This window comes from Vidua chalybeata, chromosome 17 (genome assembly GCF_026979565.1).
Source record: "Vidua chalybeata isolate OUT-0048 chromosome 17, bVidCha1 merged haplotype, whole genome shotgun sequence".
Taxonomy (NCBI): domain Eukaryota; kingdom Metazoa; phylum Chordata; class Aves; order Passeriformes; family Viduidae; genus Vidua; species Vidua chalybeata.
The window spans coordinates 7,039,930-7,058,385 of record NC_071546.1 but is presented as its reverse complement, the minus strand read 5'-3'; the positions used below and the strand labels follow the sequence as shown (position 1 = coordinate 7,058,385).

The following is an 18,456-nucleotide window of genomic DNA, read 5'->3' as shown; positions in this document are numbered from 1 at the left end:
GGGCTGAAGCGCAGCAGGAGCAACCGCTGTGCCCGGCGGGCGGCGGAAGCCCCGCGCCTCCACATCAATGCAGCCCTCCCGGCCCGGCCGCCACCCCGCCCCGGCGGCGCCGCTCTTCAAAGGCCCTTTGGTGGCGACCGCAGCGGCCGCGCCCTGTCAATGCCGGGAACCGCCCGCGGCGGGCGAGAGGGCGGGGCCGGCCCGCACGAAGCGGCTCCACGGCAGCGCGGGCGGGCCCCCGACCGCTCCGCACCCACCGCGGGGCGGTGCCCGCCACAAAGATGGCGCCGGGTGGGCGGGATGACCGCGAAGCCTTTGCGCATGCTCCGCGTAATTCCCCCAAGCGCGGGCTCTGCTTCGCGCATGCGCTCCACACCCGCGGCCCCGGCGCAAGATGGCGGCGGCGGGGCGGGCGAGGCGGAGATGGGGCGGCGGCGGTGGCGGACGCAGCGGTGCCCGGTGCCTGCAGCCCCTAGCCTCACGCCCAGGTAAGCGGCGCAACCGCGCGGCCGCGGCTCGCCGCGCAGGAGGAGGCGGCGGGGACCGGCGGCGACGCGCGGGCGGCGGAGGGGAGGCGGCGCAGGCCCGCGGCCGCCATCTTAGAGCGCGGCCGCTACTGCCGCCGCGCTCCCGCCGCCGCGCCCCCGCTGTGCCCCCGCCGCGCCTGCGCGTCGCGCGGCCCCTCCCCGCGGCGCCGTAACGGGCTCCTGTCTCCGCAGCCGCCCCCGCGGGCCAGGCGCGGGACGCCCCGCTATGAGGATGCGGCCCCGGCGCGCCAGCGGCGAGCACGGAGCGACGGCCACGCGTCCCGCCAGGCAGCCCGCCACCGTAAGTACCCGCCCGGCCGGCCGCCGCCCCGCTTAGGCCGCGCCCCCGGACCGCTCCCGGCCAGACTGCAGAGTTGTCGCCGCCGCCGCCTCCTCTCCGCACTCGCTGGGCGCCCGTGGCCGCCCGCCGGCCCCGGCCCGCCGCGCCGTGGAGCTCCGTGCCGTCTTCGCCGCCGGCAGGGCAGCCCCAGGAGGGTCCCGGCCGCTTCCCCGCGCAGACACGGTGCCCCGGTCCCCAGTGCCCGTGGTGCCCCGGGAGCGCTGCGCTGCTCAGCTCCGGGCCCGCCGGCCGGCGCTCGGAAAGGGGATGGGTGCCGATGGGGAGGCGATAGCCTGGCTCCCGGCCTCCTGGAGCAGCCGTGGTTCTGGGATGGGGGAGAACCGCGGGGTTGTCCCGAGGGGCTGTCGCTGATCTCCTTTGTCTGCATTTGCTGTTGTCTTGTACAAAATTCTACCTCGGTGAAATGGAAACAAATACCGGTCCTGTTTGCTGTACTTCTTTACTTTGTGTCTCCTTACCCCTTGCTGTGGTCTCTGGTTGTGCTGCTGCTCTAGGTTGTAAGCTCTCTGGGCAGGGACAGCGTTGTACTATGTTTGTGAAGCACTGTATGCATTGCCATGGTGTATAAAAACATACCATAATCACCATAAAATGCTTCCTCTGGATCCCTGTCACTGTCTAAGTCCCAGTGTAGTTACATAAAAGTAGAGTGACTTCTGCCAGGATTCCTGTTAGTTTGGCTCTTTCCTTTTCCCAGAACTTAAGGGTACTTGGATTTAATACTTATTAACACTGATCAAGTGATAAAGCTTGTTGGCTACTTCCACCATTCCAGTTTATCCATAAATGGGAGGAGGCAGAGCCAGTCACCCTATTTGACAGCTCTTTTGAGCAATGGGTGGTGTAAAACACTGGCAGGTCACTGGAGCTGGCATGTGCCATCCAAGCTGGCCAGGGCTCCGTGCCCAGCACTGTCTGTGAATCCTGACAATCATGACTTTGGGAGCTCTAGTCCCCCCAGTACACACCAGTTCACTCCAGGGTGTGCTCTGTGTAACGTGCAGGACGCAGCAGCAACTGCATGTGCAGGTGTAGCTTTAGTTTGAGGAGGAGGGACTAAACATCCCTCAGAGGTTCCCCGTGCTCCTGCCTCACGGCCCTGCCGTCTCTGGGGTCCCTGTACCCACAGGCTGACACGAGTCTGAGCTGCTGCCGCTGGCCCAGCTCACCTTGGCACCTTTGTGAAGTGACTGTAAGGACATGGTGGGGTTGGAGTTCAGGAGGGAGTGTGAGATTGCACAACGCTTACAAGAGGCCGTTAAAGGTCCCCAGTTGTGTCCTGTGCTCTGCAGCAGGCACGGGGCGTTACTTGCTTGCTCTGGGGTGGAGACCCAAACTCCAGGTGTCCACAGTGTCCCACACCTTCCCTTGTGTACCCTGCATGGAAGGATGGAAACATCTTCTGAGGGGCTGAAGGAGTCGAGCTCCTCAATGCTGAGGGCAGCTGAGCTACTGCCCACTCACTCTTGACTACTGTTTGCTCCTGCCATTCTGTTCTGCTGAAATAGCCACTGGCCTTTATGCACAGGAAGCACAGCAAAGGCTTCAAATCCCAGTGACTTAGCCCAAAAAAAATCCAGAGTTTTTATTGACGAGCTCCTGTACGTGGCTCCTGCTGCCATGTAGTGTGCTGCTGCTCAGGTGAGGAGCACACTGTGCACAGCATTGTGCTGCTGCTGCCCTGACTGTGCTGGTGTGTGCTGTGGGGTGTCTCCAAAGCCTGAATAGAGTTAAGTGTTTGAGGTAGCTGGGAATTATGTAAAATGCCTTGTTTCCCCCCAGTTCATTGCCAATGCGTTTTGGGCTGCCAGAGAAGAGCAATCTGTGGCGCTGTTTCAGAAACTTCCCCAGGGGAAGAGTGGTGACTAAGAGAGGAAAAGCCTGGCTGTTTCTCTCCAGCTGGCAACATTAAATTATGATTAAGAGGAGCTTTATTGTTCCAACAGACCTTCTTTTGCATAACTGTTGTTATGCAGATGAAAAAGGAACAAGGGCCAAAACAGCTGGTTGAAGCCCTGCTTGTGGGACTAGGACTAGGACTAGGACAAGTTGGTCTGAGACATGCAGAGGGTAATAATTCGGGAGCTTCTGACTCCCAGCCTGTGGTTTTCTGAACCACAGAAGTTGTTAGTGAACCTCCAGAGCTATTTTATATAGCAGATTTTTTTTTAATTAAAGCCTTTTGTTGAAATGATGTGCAGTTATGTGTGTGTGAGTTGATTTAAACTGTCTCTGAGGATAGCAGACCTGGCCAGTGGTATTGGTGTGGCAGAAGGTGGCACATAATCACAGAGGAGCGTACGTTATTTTTTACAATCTGATGCTTCACTCTTTGGAGAGATCTAGCTGAAAAGGGAATGTTTTGAATGCTGGCCTCAAGAACATGCTGGCTAACCCCATTTAACACTGAGCATTCCTCATAGCTAGTTGTATCCAGGATAACAGGTGTTTCTCAGGGCTGAGGTGCTGTTTGTGTGTACTGGTTCAGTCCCTGTTTTATTATCAGAATGCACTTGTATTGCTATGCCTGAGTGTGCCAAGCAGATCTGGGACTTTTCCTGCTGTAACACTGGATATTACTCTTGTTTTTTCCAGTGTGGTTGCTGAGAAATGGCCAATGAGAATCACAGAAGCCCTGCGGAGGAAGCGTCTCTCATGAGTCACTCACCTGGCACCTCCAACCAGAACCAGCCCAGCTCCCCCAAACCCATGCGCCTGGTACAGGACCTGCCAGGTACTGACTGCCTTTGGGAATTCTGCAGGGCCCTGGCAGTGGGGAGGGGGGTGAAACAAGGCTGCCAAGGGAGGCTGGGAATGATTTCAGAGTGCACTGTGACAGTGCTGGGCACCTGCAGGGCAGGTCTGTCGTGCAGGATGCTCCTCTCCTGACTCTCACTGTCCTCTCAGATGAGCTGGTGCAGGCTGGCTGGGAGAAGTGCTGGAGCAAGCGGGAGAACCGCCCGTACTACTTCAACCGCTTCACCAACCAATCTCTGTGGGAAATGCCTGTGCTGGGACAGCACGATGTCATAGTAAGTGTTCACTCACCTTGGGAATGCTGTGCCAGGACTGGGGTCTTCATGGTCTGTGGGCCTCAGATTACAGGTGTGGGAGGTTCTCTGCCTTCAGAACTCCTTGCTCGGTCCGTTGTCTGGCACGATTCTGGGGAAGTGTTCCTCTGTCAGGTGCCTGTCAGGTGATGCTGTTCCAGAAGTCATGCACCACTCAAAGAACAGTCAGCGTGGGGGATTTGTGATGAGTTCTTCTCATTAAAGTATTTTTACAAAGCATATAGACATCTAGAAGAGAATCTTTTAGCTTTGTGCAGGTGTGACTAGTGGTGTCCTTATTTCCATCCATGTGGAAGCTGGGAGCAGCACAATGGGACGCTGCAGTGGCAGTGGGTGAGCTTGACGTGTGTCGTTGTTGTTTGGACTCTCATAGTCAGACCCTCTGGGACTGAACGCGGCTCCAATGCCACTGGAAGGTGGAGTGGCAGATGCTTCTGTGGAGAGCAAGCAGAGGAAGAGAAGATTCTCAGAAGAGGTTCCACCGAGTGGCAACAGTGTGAAGAAGCCCAAGGTGGGTGTGGTGCTCTGAAACAAACATGTGCAGCTTGAAACCAAGGGGGGCTGGAGAGCTCCTGGGGGTCTCCTGTGTGGTGTTCTGGTGTGGGACTTTCTGATTCACTGGCCTCCTTCGCCTTTACCTGGCTCTCTGGTGCAGTAATGCATCTTTCACACACACAGGCGGATGTCCCAGGGAACCTAACTGCTCAGCCAGTCCCCAGCTCTCCCAGTATTCCAGGAACCTCTGTTTTGAAGGCATGGTGTGTTTCACCTGAAGACAAACAGCAGGCAGCTCTTCTACGACCAACTGAGTGAGTTGTGTCCATTTGTTTTCTGCTCCTTTCTCAGTCAAGTGTTTGAGCCACACAGGTTTCCAGATATCTTCGAGAAACATGAGGGATAAATCACTGCCAGGAGTCTTGATAGTTTGGTTTCCTGGCTGGTGAAACAGCCCAAGGAAGCATCCTTAAAAGTAATATTTGATAATTAGCCAATGATCTGGTTATCCTGATGACATTTGCTTTTGCCACAGAGTATACTGGGACCTGGATATTCAGACAAATGCTGTGATTAAGCAGAGGGCACCATCAGAAGTGCTTTCTCCACACCCTGAGGTGGAGCTGCTCCGGTCCCAGCTCATTCTCAAGCTGCGGCAGCATTACCGTGAGCTCTGTCAGCAGCGAGAAGGTGAGTTTCTGTTGGGTTCCTTTGATTTCCTTCTCAATTCTAGTGTTGTGATTTTACTTCTGTTTTATGCCTGTCTAGTCCCTATAGTCTCTTTTTGTGATGATTATACTCTGTGGCATTGTTTGTTAATTGATTAGGCAGAACTTTGTGTGATGATCCTTATCAGAGCTACTGGGCATTTCTGTATTGTATTGATTAGACCCTTCTCTGTGCATCTCCAGGGATTGACCCCCCAAGGGAGTCATTTAATCGCTGGATGTTGGAGAGGAAAGTGGTTGATAAAGGGACAGATCCTCTTTTACCGAGTGACTGCGAGCCAGTAGTGTCTCCTTCCATGTTCAGAGAGATCATGAATGACATTCCCATCAGGTACTGTTCACAAACAGAGCACTTTGTTGGGATGGTTCTGGGTCAGTCTGGTCTGGTGATTTACCTGCCGCGGTTCTGCTGTGGTGCTTCCCTTTGTTTGGATGCTGGTGAAGGAAAGCTGGGGAACTGAACCTCTCTTCCATGCCTTTGTGAGACTCATGCATATGAATTTAACTTACCTCAGGTTATCCAGAATTAAGTTCCGAGAGGAAGCCAAGAGGCTGCTCTTCAAGTATGCTGAGGCTGCGAAACGACTGATTGAATCCAGGTGGGAGCTCTTCTCGTAGTGCCGTCACGTTCAGAAAAGACAAAAGGACTATAGGGCCTTCTCATCCTGCCTTATCCAGCACTGGATATTATTAATGTTATTGAGGAAAAGCAAGGTTAGGAACATACAGAAGAAAAACAGTTGTGCTGAAGCCGTCTTTTGATAATGACATTATTGTAAAATGTAATACTGGGGAGCTGAATGTGTGTGGAGACAATGAAATACTGGGTGTGGAATGTCCTTTGTTATCCCTGAGATAAAATCAGGAAAATCAGGAGAGCTTGGGCACTTGCTGCTTTTACAGAGCAACAAACTTAGAGTGGCATTTTGTATACAAGGTAGGGTTTTTCTGACCAGTTCTGCCACAAATAGTCAGAACTGAGGAAGACAGTGAGGGAGAACCTTGTGGGGGAAAGGAAAAGCTTGTAAACAGGGTAGTTTTCTCAGAGTCACAAGCCTCTAGCGGTACTTGAAAATTAGAGGCAGTGTTAAAATGGACCAGTGCCATGACAAATAAAGGCTTTGTGGGCCTCTCCTGTTGCAGAGAGAACAGCAGCCAGCTACACCAAGTTTTGGAGAGAATATAGCAGTCCGCAATCATGCAAATGTCTGGAAGGCCTTTCCAGAGAACTGAGGGGAGTGACAGGGATGGGCCTTTACAAGTGTCAGTGTCCACATTCCTCGCTGATAGAAAACTTTGGAGGGGGGTAGAATATCTTGCTGTGCAGCTGTGAGTTAAATTTTGCCTCTGTTTTTGCAGGAGTGCTTCCCCAGACAGCAGGAAGGTGGTGAAGTGGAATGTGGAGGACACCTTCAGCTGGCTGCGACGGGACCATTCTGCCTCCAAGGAGGACTACATGGTCAGTGTACCACTGATGTGTGGCTGGGCACAGGGAACTGGGGAGGGGGCATGTACAGGTCCTTCTGGAGATGGCTGCCATTGCCTCCCCTCGGTGTGTGCCATGGGAGAGCAGCCTGGAGACACTGAAGACCCCTGGAGAGCCAGTGGTGGCCATGTGAGAGACTGGTTCTCTGTTTCCTCAGGACCGCCTGGAGCACTTACGCAAACAGTGTGGGCCCCATGTGTCTGCTGCAGCCAAGGACTCTGTCGAAGGCATCTGCAGTAAAATTTACTACATATCCCTGGAATACGTCAAGCGCATCCGGGAGAAGCATCTTGCCATACTCAAGGAGAACAATATCTCTGGTATGCAGCCAGCTTTGAAGAGCTGCAGCACTGCAGTTAAAGGCCCATGATCTGGCCTGTCCCTATTCAGAGAGTGTTACCTGTTGGGAAGGCAGCTCTGTCTCCAAAAGTCAGAAAATCTGTGTTTCAAAGTAAGAAACAGCCAGTCCAACATAGGCCTCAGCTTTCAGTCACAGTGTCTGTGCAGTGACAGACTGTCTTCCATCACGTTCTGTGACCAGCTGTAACATCAGATACTACAAATATGTGATTTGCCAAGACGAAGTAGCTTGTTAGGAGCAGGTCACACTGAGCAGGGCATTCATTCATTTCACTGGACCATGCTTTTTTGCTTTGCTGCTTCATCAATTCCTGGAGACAGCTGACACTCCCTTAGTAATGCTGAGTGTTCTCCCTTTATTGTCGTTTGCCACATTTCCTGTGTTCTGAGCACCTTTCTGCACCCCTCTGTCTCCCAGCTTGTGACTGTGCACCCTTTCTTGGCAGAGTTCGTGTTCCTTGCTATTTTCTCTGTTCTTTCTTTCGTTCACATCTGCCTCTAGTCAGCTTTTCCTTCCTCCATGAGGTCTGCTCCTTTCATTGCCACTGTCTGTTGTCCTTTTCCCTTTTGGGTCCTGGCTCTCCTCAGGCTCCCTTCAGGTCCCCAATGTCTGCCTTTTGCTATTCTTTTTGACGTTTATCTTCCAACCCCATAAGTCAGAGATTCCTTCCAGCTGATTTATGAGCTCTCCTTGAAGCTGAGGCAATGGATAACCACAAGGTGCAGGGAGATTCCTTTGCCTCCTGCATTTCGCAGCCTGTGAATTTTTATTGTGCTTTGGATGAGTTTGGGGCAAAATGAAATAAGAAACAGTAACAACAAAAAGAGTGTTTTGTGTGTTTGGAACACTCCTCAGGACGCTGGGGTGGATGTGTGCTGTCTGCATTGGGGAATCAGTTTTGAACCTAGGTAGCTGCCTACAAGGTCTGTGAGGGACCACCATGGTGGTTTTTTGGGAGGACCACCCTGCTCTTGAGCCCTGTTTGGTTTGCTGTGTCTTTTGAGGTGGACTGAAGATTAGTCCTGAATAACCTTGGCTTCTCACAGGTTGCCTTTCTGTTCATTCTCCCTAGCTGAGGTAGAAGCTCCTGAGGTCCAGGACAGGCTGGTGTACTGCTACCCTGTGAGACTGGCCATCCCCTCCCCACCGCTCCCCAGTGTGGAGATGCACATGGAGAACAACGTGGCGTGTGTGCGGTACAAGGGGGAGATGGTCAAAGTGAGCCGCAACTACTTCAGCAAGCTGGTAAGGGCTGGGCACCTCTGCTGCACCTCGGGGCAGGGTCGTCTCCCGGGCAGGGCTGGGCAGAGGCTGGCCAACTGACCCTGCAGGGCTCTCAGACACTGCCATGGCCATGAGGACAGATACCCTCCCCTCAGCTGGGGTCAAGCTCTGCTGGGAGTATTTCCCAAGTGTTGGGTATGTGCTCTGAATAAGTATTGTGCTGCCAGAACATTGTACTCAAACCAAGGCAATCCTTGCTGAGAGACACGTGCTGCTGTGGTGGTTCATTCATTTCATGTTAGTGACAAGCTGGTGGCTCACGCAGTGACAGCAGATGTGCTGACAACTCCCTGCAGAGCCCACCTGCTCCTCAGCCTCCCTCTCCCTGTCACAATGTGCGTGTATCACCATAGCTTAGCTGTTCCTGATGTTTTCAGTGGCTTGGCTTTCTCTTCCAGTGGCTTCTTTATCGGTACAGCTGCATCGACGACTCAGGCTTTGAAAAGTTCCTGCCCAGGGTTTGGTGCCTTCTCCGTCGATATCAGGTACAGATGTACATCAGAAAGCCTTGGCAGCACTGGGAACTTGTCTTTGCTCTGGGAAAGGGTCACAGCTTTGGGAGCCTGGAGCAACACGGGGTTTAAACTAGGTCTGTAGTCTGCTTATGCTGTGCTGAGGTAGGACTGTGGATTGGGGAGCAGTTGTGGTCCTGACAGGAGACCTCGGTGTAGGTAAAGATCTTTGTGAAGGAAACCTTCAGTAGCTCTTGACTCTGAGGGACAGCTGAAGGGTCACTTGGGTATAAGAGAAAACTGATGGTTTTGTGGGGTCAGAGTTGGATAAAATCTCAAAAGAGCATTCTTGGGTACATACAGGGACCTACAGGAATTTGAGAAAGGATGAGGGGGCCCTGCATACCTAGAGGAGTGGGTGCATGGACATGTGGCCCTGGGTCCATGGTCAGTGAAGGGAACAGCAGGAGCAGCGAGTGCTGGCACGGCTCACCAGGGTTTGCTCTCCTCAGATGATGTTCGGTGTGGGGCTGTACGAAGGCACTGGTCTGCAAGGGGCACTTCCTGTGCACATCTTTGAAGCCCTCCACAAGCTCTTTGGAGTGAGTTTTGAATGCTTTGCCTCGCCCCTGAATTGCTATTTTAAACAGTACTGTTCAGCCTTCTTGGACACAGACGGGTATTTTGGATCCAGGGGGTGAGTATTGCGCTCCCTTGCTCGGTGTGGGTGTGTGCCCGTGAGATGACTCAGGACAAGCTGATGGGGATCTTTGCCTCTTTCTCTAGCCCATGCCTGGATTTCTTCCCTATAAGTGGTTCTTTTGAGGCAAATCCTCCGTTCTGTGAGGAGCTGATGGATGCCATGGTCTCTCACTTTGAGGTATGTCTGCTCACCAGTGGGGTTGTTTGGGATGGAGCTGTGCTGTCCATCCTCTGCTCCCCACCACTCCTGCGTCCTGAGGGACAGAGGACAGTGACAGCTGGGCACTGCTCTTGAAGCAGAAGCATTTCCTTTCTGTAGGACTCATTAAACACGTCATTGCTCAGTCAGTGCTGAGATTGTTCCTTTTCTTCTTGCACTAGAAACTGCTGGAGAGCTCCAGCGAGCCGCTCTCCTTCATTGTCTTCATCCCCGAGTGGCGGGACCCCCCCACGCCAGCCCTGACGCGCATGGAGCAGAGCAAGTTCAAGCGACACCAGCTCATCCTGCCGGCCTTCGATCACGAGTACCGCAGCGGGTCCCAGCACGTCTGCAAAAAGTAGGCTTTGTTCTCAGATCCTTTGGGAACACAGCTCTGAAGCTGTGTGACAGAAATATCCTCTTCCAAGCTGAAATCAGTGGGAAGCAGGGAGCAGGCAAGGACAAGCGCAGCGCATCATCACTTTGGGTGTTTAGGATGGGCAGACACCATGGTGAATTCAACGTCTGTTTAATGACTGCTAACTTTAGCTTGTGCGAGGTGTATGCCTTGGGCATGAGTCCAGCTGGAACAGGTCACACCTGTGGCACTGATCTGTGCCTCTGCCAGCCCTCAGGCCCAGTCGCTGCTTGTGCTGCAGCAGCTGGCTGTCACTGGGGGAGCAGAGGCAAGGGGCAGTGGGGGTTTGGTCCCCAGTGGGGCAGGCTGGTCTCTGCTCTGCTGCTGAGGCAACAAGTGTGAGCAGCAGCTTGTTTAAGCAACAGGTACCTGAACACTGAAGTTCTTATCTGTTTAGGACTGATACTCACTGTGCTGAGTCCCCTCTGCAGGGACAGGCAGGTTTCAGCACATGTGTGTAGGGAGCAGTGGGGCTCTGCAGCATCAGTGTTTTCTCGCTCTGGAAGCTCAGGAGCCTCTACTTCTGCACTCAGAACTGCCCGAGGCTGCACTGTGCCTCCCTTCTGCTCAGAATAATGAGAAAGGATGGACAAATACTTGTCCTAGTGAAGGCAGTAAGAGGAGGAGGGCTTTGGGGGGGCCCAGGGGAGGTGCTGATGCCTGTGCTCTTCCCTTGCAGGGAGGAGATGTACTACAAGGCTGTGCACAACACAGCCGTCCTCTTCCTGCAGAACAGCGCCGGCTTTGCCAAGTGGGAGCCCACGCCGGAGCGGCTGCAGGAGCTCGTTGCAGCCTACAAGCATTCGGGCCGAACCCTCAGCTCCTCGTCTTCCTCCTCCTCGTCATCATCCTCCTCCTCCTCCTCCTCCACAGCGGACAAAGAGCGGGAGCTGGGCCGAGAGCAGAGCAGCAGCCGAGAGACTAATCCCAACTAAGGCAGAGGTGCGAGGCAGCAGGGGACATGCCGGTGGCCCCGGGGGAGGCTGGCCGGGGCAGCAGAGACTGCTGGCTGCACAGCACCGGCCCGGGACTTCTGCACAGCAGCTCCACGGCACCTGCTCTCCTCTGCGAACTGCACGCCAGCCCCCAGGAGCCGGGAGCGTCCGGCGGCCAGTGGGAGAGGAGGCTCAGCCACAGCCCTCACCAGGGGCGAGGGAGCCCAGTGTGGCGCGGCAGGAGGAGCCGGCAGCTCCGCGACGCCGGAGCGCCGAGGGAAGGGACAGCCAGAGCTGGGACGCGCGCGTGGGCAGGCAGAAGGACGGTGGAACAGATGGAGGGATGGATGGCAAGCGCGAGTGCTGGGCGCTGAGCGCCGCGGCCGGAGGGGCCCCGGCAGGAGAGGGACGGGCAGAGCCCGGGGGCTCCTGCGGCCGGACTGGCCCCAGCACGGCTCCGTGTCCATAGTGTAAATAGTTCTGTCTGTGGCGCCCACGCTCCTCGTGGGGCTGCTCCCATCGCATCTGTGTTTCTTTCTCATGTGTGAGTCCTGTGTTCGCTGACATTGTGTCCTGGAGAGGGAAGGAGCAGAGGAGAAGAGTTTATTTGGTGTGTAAAGATGTCTTTGCAGCTGTTTTGTAGTCATTGTGGTTTTTATGCGGAGCCTCCGGGCTTTATTTAACCTCCTTGGGTTTTGTTTTGTAAGGATTAATTTAACACCGCTAACCATTTTATTACTTTTATCAAGAAGAGCAAAATCTATTTTTGATTTCTGTTTCCTAGTTCTTAGGAACATTAAAACCAGCATACAGCTCTGCTTGTGTCCATGACTTGCCTTCTTTGGTGTCTGGGGTCTGTGCTCACCCCTGTCTGGTCTCTGCCTGGGTGGAAGGTAGAAAAATGTTGGGGTTTGGTTTTTCAGAACTGTCTGGCATCTGCCCTGTTCCAGGCAGCCCTGCCCTCCTGGTGAGTTTTGTTTCCTAATGACCAGTGTGAGCCCCTGAAGCAGCCTGGTGACCACACTGTTTCAGTGAGGTTTTGGTGCTCTCCTCTTGGAGAAGTGCAGGGAAGTGCACTGCCTTTGGACTCGTTGGGGCAGGCAGCACAGCCAACCTCTCCTGCGGGGTGCCTCAGCATTGCTGGTGCTGTACTAGTGTCAGTGTCACAGCACTGCTGGTGCTATTGCCACCCTGAATTGGGCAGGAATTGCCCAGCACCAGATCCTGGCCACTCCCAGACACTTCAAAGCTCTCCAGAGATGCTTTTGATGGTGGCAAGGAGATCATTGATGTCCTTTAAGTCAGGGCAATTGGGAATGTCAGTTGTGAATGTGGCAGTTAATAAAGCCTTTTTTCCCCCTTTAATCATTGTTTTTGACCCAAGACCACCTGCTCCTGAGGCACAGGTGAGCAGAGATGTGCTGATGCTGGGAGTGTCCCTAACCCCACCCTTGGTCAGTCAGTGCACACTGAGCCCTTTGCCTGCTCCCTCAGGTGAGGGACAGTTACCCAGTTAAGTATCCAGTGGCTGTGGTCTCACAGGGGCCGTGTAAGTGACATCAGTGGCCAGAAGCCTGGTGGTGTGGGCTGCTTTTCAAGTCTCCTTTATCCTGACAGCAAGAGATGGTTGATGGGGCACATCAGGTTGACACTGGGGGCATTTCAAGGGCAGATAACCAGGACTAGATCAATTTGTGGGGGGCTGTGGTGTGAGGGGCAGCTTGTGGGAGAGTTGGGAGCAGTGGGTGCTACAGGCAGGACTGGGGGAATGAGGCACACCAGGAGCTGGAGCCCTCACATAAAAGGTCCATCAGGCTGTACTAAACCTGGACGATTTGAATGAAAAGGCCCTCACTACCATTGTCCCTGCGGTGGGCAGTGCTGCCACTCTCCTGTCTGGAGGGAAGGAGGAGATCCCTGAGTGCTTTTCCCCCCCGGGGCTGCTGGAAACGCCTTATAAGGCGCTTGTAAGCGGCTGGGGGTGGATATGACTGGGCTTGAGAAACACGACCTGCAGTGTAGGATGAGCAGGGGGCTTGAACCCAGCCTGGACCTGTCAAGTGCTGTGTCCCCCGAGTGCCCCCGACTCGACTGCCCGGGGATGGTGAACCCCAAGCGCCGCTACCGCAGGCCCCACGCCGGGAAGGAGCATCCTCAGGGCTGACCGTGAGCGGGGAACCCTGGAGTACCGGGAACCGCACCGATCCCGCACCAAACCCCGCACCGCCCCCTGCATCGACCCCTGCGCCTACCCCTCAGCAGCCGGCGGGGCCCGCTTCTGCAGGAGGGGGCTCCGCAGGGCTCCAGCACGGCCCGTCCGAGCTCCCCCTCCGTTCCCCGCTCCCCGTTACCGGGCCAACGCCGCGGCGCTGCCGGCGGCCCCTGCGCCGTGCTCGCCCCCGCAGCGCGGCGGGCAGCGCCCCGCGCCTCCCCCCATGGGGCTGCCGGGCCCTCGCCCGCCGCCGCGGAGCCCACCCGTGCCACCGAGCCCGCCGGCGGCGGGGACCGACCCGCCGCCGTGTCCCCGCCGGGAGCTGCGGCGCGGAGCGCAGGTACGGGAGAGGATGCGGTGCGGACCGGGAGCGGGGGCGGGGAGTACGGACCGAGAGCTGCTCGCCCGGGGAGCGGGGAGCGGGGTGGGGGGGGGGGGTTCCCACCGCCGGCAGAGCCGGTGTTCGGAGTCGTCCTGGGGCCCCAGGGAACCCGCACGCACCGTGAGGGCCGAAGATGTGTCCGGGAGCTGCCCTTCCGCTGGTGCCGGCCCCTGGAAGCGATTTTTTTTCCCTGCAAAGCAGGGCCCGGGATGACGGCGAGTCCCAGCGCCGGTGGCACCGGGCGGGGGTTGGAGTCGAGGCCGGGGAGGGGACTGTCGCCACCATTCTGCTCTCACTGCCCCGCTCTCCCACCGAGCCGCCGGGTCTGACCGGGACAATGACCACGGGATGCAGCGGTGCTGGGACCCCACGCGTGGGAGGCAGCGGGCCCGGGGCCTGCCCTCAGCCCTGGCTGACAGCGGTGCCCCCTCCCTGCAGCCCGGGCAGCCCCCAGCAGCCCACCAGGAGCATGGCCCAGCCAGAGAGCAAACTGGTGTCCCCGCCGGTGGCACCCTCGTCCCCCGAGCTGGAGTGCCACATCTGCTACAGCCGCTTCGACGCCCGTGCCCGCAGGCCCAAGCTGCTCCGCTGCGGCCATCGCCTCTGTGCCCGCTGCCTGCGCAGGATTGTTCCCCCGGGGGACAATTCAACCCCCCAGCTCCGTTGCCCCTTCTGCCGCCAGCACAGCCCAGTGCCGGGCGGGGACGTGCAGCAGCTGCAGGATGACGGTGAGGCGCTGGCACTGCTGACAGGCCGTGAACGGGCCAAGAAACGGGGTCCACCCCTATCTCCTGAGGTACTCCTTTGCCCCAGCGTGCTGGAGCCCACATCCAGCCCCGACTGCCTGGTTGTCACCATCCTGGAGGTGCCAGAGGACGTAGCCCCACCAGAGAGCCTGGGCAGGCTGGAGGTGGTGCGGCTGTACCGCCCCACGAGCCTGGGTGCTCTGCCCTGCCACGGCCCTGGGCAGAAGTGGCGCTCCTGGGGGTGGCAAGCCATCCCCCGCTTCATTCTGGGTGTTCTCTGCCTCCTCTACTTCAGCTCCCTGCCTTTCGGCATCTACCTCCTGCTCATCGAGCACCACAGCCTGGGCATCATCCTGGTCAGTCTTGTGCCCTCCACCCTTCTTCTCTGCATTGTCTACAGCCTCTGCCAGTGCCTGTGCCTGGAGGTCTTTGGGTTCCCCCACTCCTGACCCTGCAGAACCAACCCATGTGCCTGAGCCAGTCAGGATTTGGGTTCCTTGGGGCATTGTCCCTTGAGGTACACATGTCCTCTGACCCACAGCATGCTCTGCCTGGACCATGGGGAGAAGCTCAGTGCCTGGTGCCTTCCCGTGCAGAGCAGCACTGTCTTTTCCATGTGGGTGCTCACACTGGCTGGAGTGGCTGCAGGAGCTCGTTGCAGCCTATAAGCATTTGGGCCGCACCTCAGCTCGTCCTCCTCCTCCTCCACAGAAGACAAAGAGCAGCAGCCAGGAGGACACTAATCCCGGCTGAGGGAGCGCGAGTGCTGGGCGCTGAGCGCCGCGGCCGGAGGGGCCCCGGCAGGAGAGGGACGGGCAGAGCCCGGGGGCTCCTGCGGCCGGACTGGCCCCAGCACGGCTCCGTGTCCATAGTGTAAATAGTTCTGTCTGTGGCGCCCACGCTCCTCGCGGGGCTGCTCCCATCGCATCTGTGTTTCTTTCTCATGTGTGAGTCTCGTGTTCGCTGACATTGTGTCCCAGAGGGGAGGAGTGGAGGAGTTTATTTGGTGTGTAAAGATGTCTTTGCAGCTATTTTGTAGTCATTGTGGGGTTTTTTTGCAGAGCCTCCGGGCTTTATTTAACCTCCTTGGGTTTTGTTTTGTAAGGATTAATTTAATACTGCTAACCATTTTATTACTTTTATCAAGAAGGGCAAAGTCTAATTTTAATCTGCCTTGGACCTGCCCTGCTCCACAGGGGCTGCTCTCTGCAGCACTGGCAGTGAAGTTACCCTCCCATGTCTGCTGGCACCACTGCATCCCTACCACCATCCCCACCAGAATCCCCACCGCACACAGGCAACACCAGGAGACCCAAGACAGAGTCACATTTATTTCTGTGTTGTGTCCCTCCCCACCCACATTGCCCACTCTCCTTGGCGAGGCAGCTGCTGGGTCCCATGGCTGTCTCTCCTGTCATGCCCCTGGGGACAGGACATGACTGTCCCAGCCCTATACCTGCTCCAGCACCACTGGCACCCCCGGGGGACACCCGTTCTTGCTGGGGGGAGATTCCAGCATCTCTGCCACACTCCAGATCTTGGGTTTCTGGGACTGCTTGTCCTCCCCAGGGCCTGTCCTCACCTCGGGGCTGTCCCTGCACCCATCCTGCACGGGGCTGGAACTGGGAATGGGGACGGCACCCGATGGGACCCCCTCGCCCTCGCTGTCCTCGCCATCTGAGGCGCTGTGTGTGGCCCAGCTCGCCTTTTTCTCCTTCTTGAGGCGCCGGCGGGCATTGGCAAACCAGGTGGAGACCTGGGTGAGGCTCATTCGGCTGACCACAGCCAGCATCACCTTCTCCCCCTTGCTGGGATAGGGGTTCCTGGGGTGTCGTGCCAGCCAAGCCTTCAGTGCCCCGGTGCTCTCTCGCATCGCCGTCACCTTCGCCCGCCCCGGCTCTGTGGGCAGCCCCAGCGGCACCTCATAGGGTGCTGAGACCTGGAGGGGCAGAGGGGTGTCAGGGTGGTACAGGGGAGCAAGATGGCCAGAGGAGAGGGGCTGTGGGATGTCAGGGCTCGGCCCTTTGTGTGTGGGAGAGGGCAGAGCTGTATCCTGCCCGTTGCATCCTCTCTCATGCGCACCCAGAGTGCCAAGTGCAGGAGGGTATGTGTGTGTGGGCAGGAGAATGCCGGGGAGGGGCAGGGGCCTCGGGACAGCAGGTCCCCAGCCCTGATTCCAACCACCCCACACAGTCCCATCCTGCTCCCAGGAAAGCCCCGCACCCCGTTCCTCCCCCGGAGCTGCAGCGCGGCACTTACCAGGGGCGTCACGAGGCTGAGAGGGGGTGGCAGGAGGCTGTACCCGGCCAAAATGGGACAGGGGCAGGAGTAGGGCAGTAGGGCTTGGGGCGGCCCCCGCAGGGTACCCCAAGGCCCCCCGCAGCCCCCCTGGGCTTGTCCTGGGCTCCTCTCTCCCCGAGGTGCTGCCATACTGCAGGAAAGGAGCCGGGGAGCTGCTCCTGGGTCTTTTATAGCTTCTGGGGTCCGCAGTGACTGACAGCTGATTAGGGGGTATTAGCACCCACGAGAGCAGCAGCAGGATCTGGGGCACCTGATACCCCCCCTTCCCCAGCTACTGTTGGGCAGGGACTTGCAGGGACCGTCCTTGCCTGCCTGCCACCAGCCAGAGCCCTGGTCCCTCCCAGTCCCCAAACTCAGCACAACCTACAAAGCTCCCAGGGATTGGGGTACAGTGGCACCACAGAGCTGGCACATGGGGCCCACCCTGAGCCCCACGGACACCCACAGCCATAAGCACACAGCCCAGCTGGGGCTTGACTGCAGTGCTGAGCTGTGTCCCATCCCTGACCCCAGCCCTGACTTGGGGCTGTGGGTGGCAGAGCCCCTGTGCTGTGGAAGGGTGGGTTGGAGGGCCAGGGGCTGGTGGAGAACTATAGCCTGGTGGGAGGACAGCAACCCATGCTGCCCCATCCTGCTCGTCCTCTGGCTTGGCCAGGTCCTCACCCAAGCCCCAGCACTGCCATGCCTGCCGCTGGATTCACAGCCAGCAGAGTGACGAAGGGGAAGGGTCCTGCAGCCCTATGGACAGTGGGGACCCCTGCAAGGCACTGGGGGGTTCCTGTGGTTGGCGCAGCAGGGGTGGTGGGTGGGCAGGGCAGTGGTGGGCAGCTGTGTGAGGGGCCCCGAGAGCCTGCGACCCCCTGAGCCACCTGCTCCTGCCACCACGCCTCCCCGCTAAGACTGGGATTATCCCACAGGTTGTATCCGTCATTAAATACCGACTAATAACGCTCTCAGGATATTAAATATGTAACAAACCCGCTTAGCGCTGGCCAGGACAGGAAGGCGAAGGTCACCGGTGCTAATGAGCCCGGCCACATCCCTGGATCCCTGCAGGCCCTGGTTACAGCAGAAGGTCCCAGGGCTGAGGTGCCAGCACCCAGAGGTCCTATGCCCCTGTACTACCCCACGGCCAGAGCCTGAGCAGCACCTGGAGCTCCCAATTTACAGCAGCCAGAGCTCTGGTCCAATCCATCCCGCAGTAGGCTGATGGTGTGCTCTGGGCAGCCACAGGTGTGGAAGCCTCAAGCCAGCCAGGACACTGGTGCTGCTGGATGGGACCAGCCCTGGCCATGGCCCCACAGTGGCCCCATAACCTTGTCCCCACGGGACTCCTCCAGCCCTAATCAGCACCGTGGATCTGCTTGATTAGATAATGGGGCTGTAATCTAGGAAAGCGCCTGCGGATTGCGCGCAGCACCCTGACCCTGCACAGCACAGCTGGAGAGGGAGGGCCGCGGCCAGCCGCCGGCACAGCAGGCGGACACAGCTGGACCCGACCGAGCCGCAGCCCGGCAGGCACAGCCACACGCCGGCACTACCGCGCGCAGGCAAGGCTGGTGTGAAGGCAGCGGGACAGAGCTACGGCCAGGACAGAGCCACAGCTGGGAGAGCCACATCAGCCGCGGCCGCCTCAGGGGAGGTGTGGGGCCAGCCACAGCTCACTGCCCTGGTGGTCAGGGTGGGCCGTCCCACAGCGGCCCCGGTGCCATCGCAGTACCCTGCACGAGGGCAGGGAGAGCCCAGCAGAGATCACCCCGCCCCCGTGGGGATCAGGCTTCAGAGGCTCTCACCGA

General features: G+C 57.7%; 3 protein-coding genes across 4 annotated transcripts; 2 read left to right on the top strand and 1 right to left on the bottom strand.

Annotated features, from left to right (window-relative positions):
* The first annotated feature begins 390 nt into the window (after positions 1-390).
* PCIF1 (phosphorylated CTD interacting factor 1) lies at positions 391-11,837 on the top strand. 2 transcript variants are annotated; one of them, XM_053958651.1, is made up of 17 exons: positions 391-488; positions 720-828; positions 3,484-3,622; positions 3,796-3,920; positions 4,333-4,470; positions 4,638-4,768; positions 4,990-5,144; positions 5,366-5,513; positions 5,698-5,781; positions 6,542-6,641; positions 6,826-6,988; positions 8,102-8,274; positions 8,712-8,798; positions 9,278-9,462; positions 9,552-9,645; positions 9,849-10,024; positions 10,764-11,837. In XM_053958651.1, the coding sequence occupies exons 3-17, from the start codon at positions 3,499-3,501 to the stop codon at positions 11,017-11,019; spliced, it is 2,139 nt and encodes a 712-aa protein (XP_053814626.1). In that variant the 5' UTR covers positions 391-488; positions 720-828; positions 3,484-3,498; the 3' UTR covers positions 11,020-11,837. The 2 variants fall into 2 exon arrangements, with proteins under 2 accessions (XP_053814626.1, XP_053814627.1); XM_053958652.1 differs by lacking the exon at positions 720-828 and having other exon boundaries at positions 425-488.
* Positions 11,838-13,488: 1,651 nt separating this feature from the next.
* Positions 13,489-15,256, top strand: LOC128796498 (E3 ubiquitin-protein ligase RNF182-like). The gene is made up of 2 exons (XM_053958200.1): positions 13,489-13,571; positions 14,052-15,256. Exon 2 carries the CDS (start codon positions 14,083-14,085, stop codon positions 14,806-14,808), a length of 726 nt encoding a protein of 241 aa, XP_053814175.1. The 5' UTR covers positions 13,489-13,571; positions 14,052-14,082; the 3' UTR covers positions 14,809-15,256.
* A 553-nt stretch (positions 15,257-15,809) lies between these two features.
* On the bottom strand, positions 15,810-16,232 carry LOC128796499 (iroquois-class homeodomain protein IRX-2-like). Its single transcript, XM_053958201.1, has one exon. The coding sequence runs from the start codon at positions 16,230-16,232 to the stop codon at positions 15,810-15,812; it is 423 nt and encodes a 140-aa protein (XP_053814176.1).
* Between the last annotated feature and the right edge of the window lie 2,224 nt (positions 16,233-18,456).

What these genes read in the sequence shown, in the direction of transcription:
- PCIF1 (XM_053958651.1), top strand. Translation starts at nt 3,499, where the DNA reads ATGGCCAATGAGAATCACAGAAGCCCTGCGGAGGAAGCGTCTCTCATG. An exon ending in GGGTATTTTGGATCCAGGGG is followed by an intron (nt 9,463 to 9,551) that starts GTGAGTATTGCG and finishes CTCTTTCTCTAG; the next exon opens with CCCATGCCTGGATTTCTTCC. An exon ending in CCATGGTCTCTCACTTTGAG is followed by an intron (nt 9,646 to 9,848) that starts GTATGTCTGCTC and finishes TTCTTGCACTAG; the next exon opens with AAACTGCTGGAGAGCTCCAG.
- LOC128796498 (XM_053958200.1), top strand. Translation starts at nt 14,083, where the DNA reads ATGGCCCAGCCAGAGAGCAAACTGGTGTCCCCGCCGGTGGCACCCTCG.
- LOC128796499 (XM_053958201.1), bottom strand. Translation starts at nt 16,232, where the DNA reads ATGCGAGAGAGCACCGGGGCACTGAAGGCTTGGCTGGCACGACACCCC.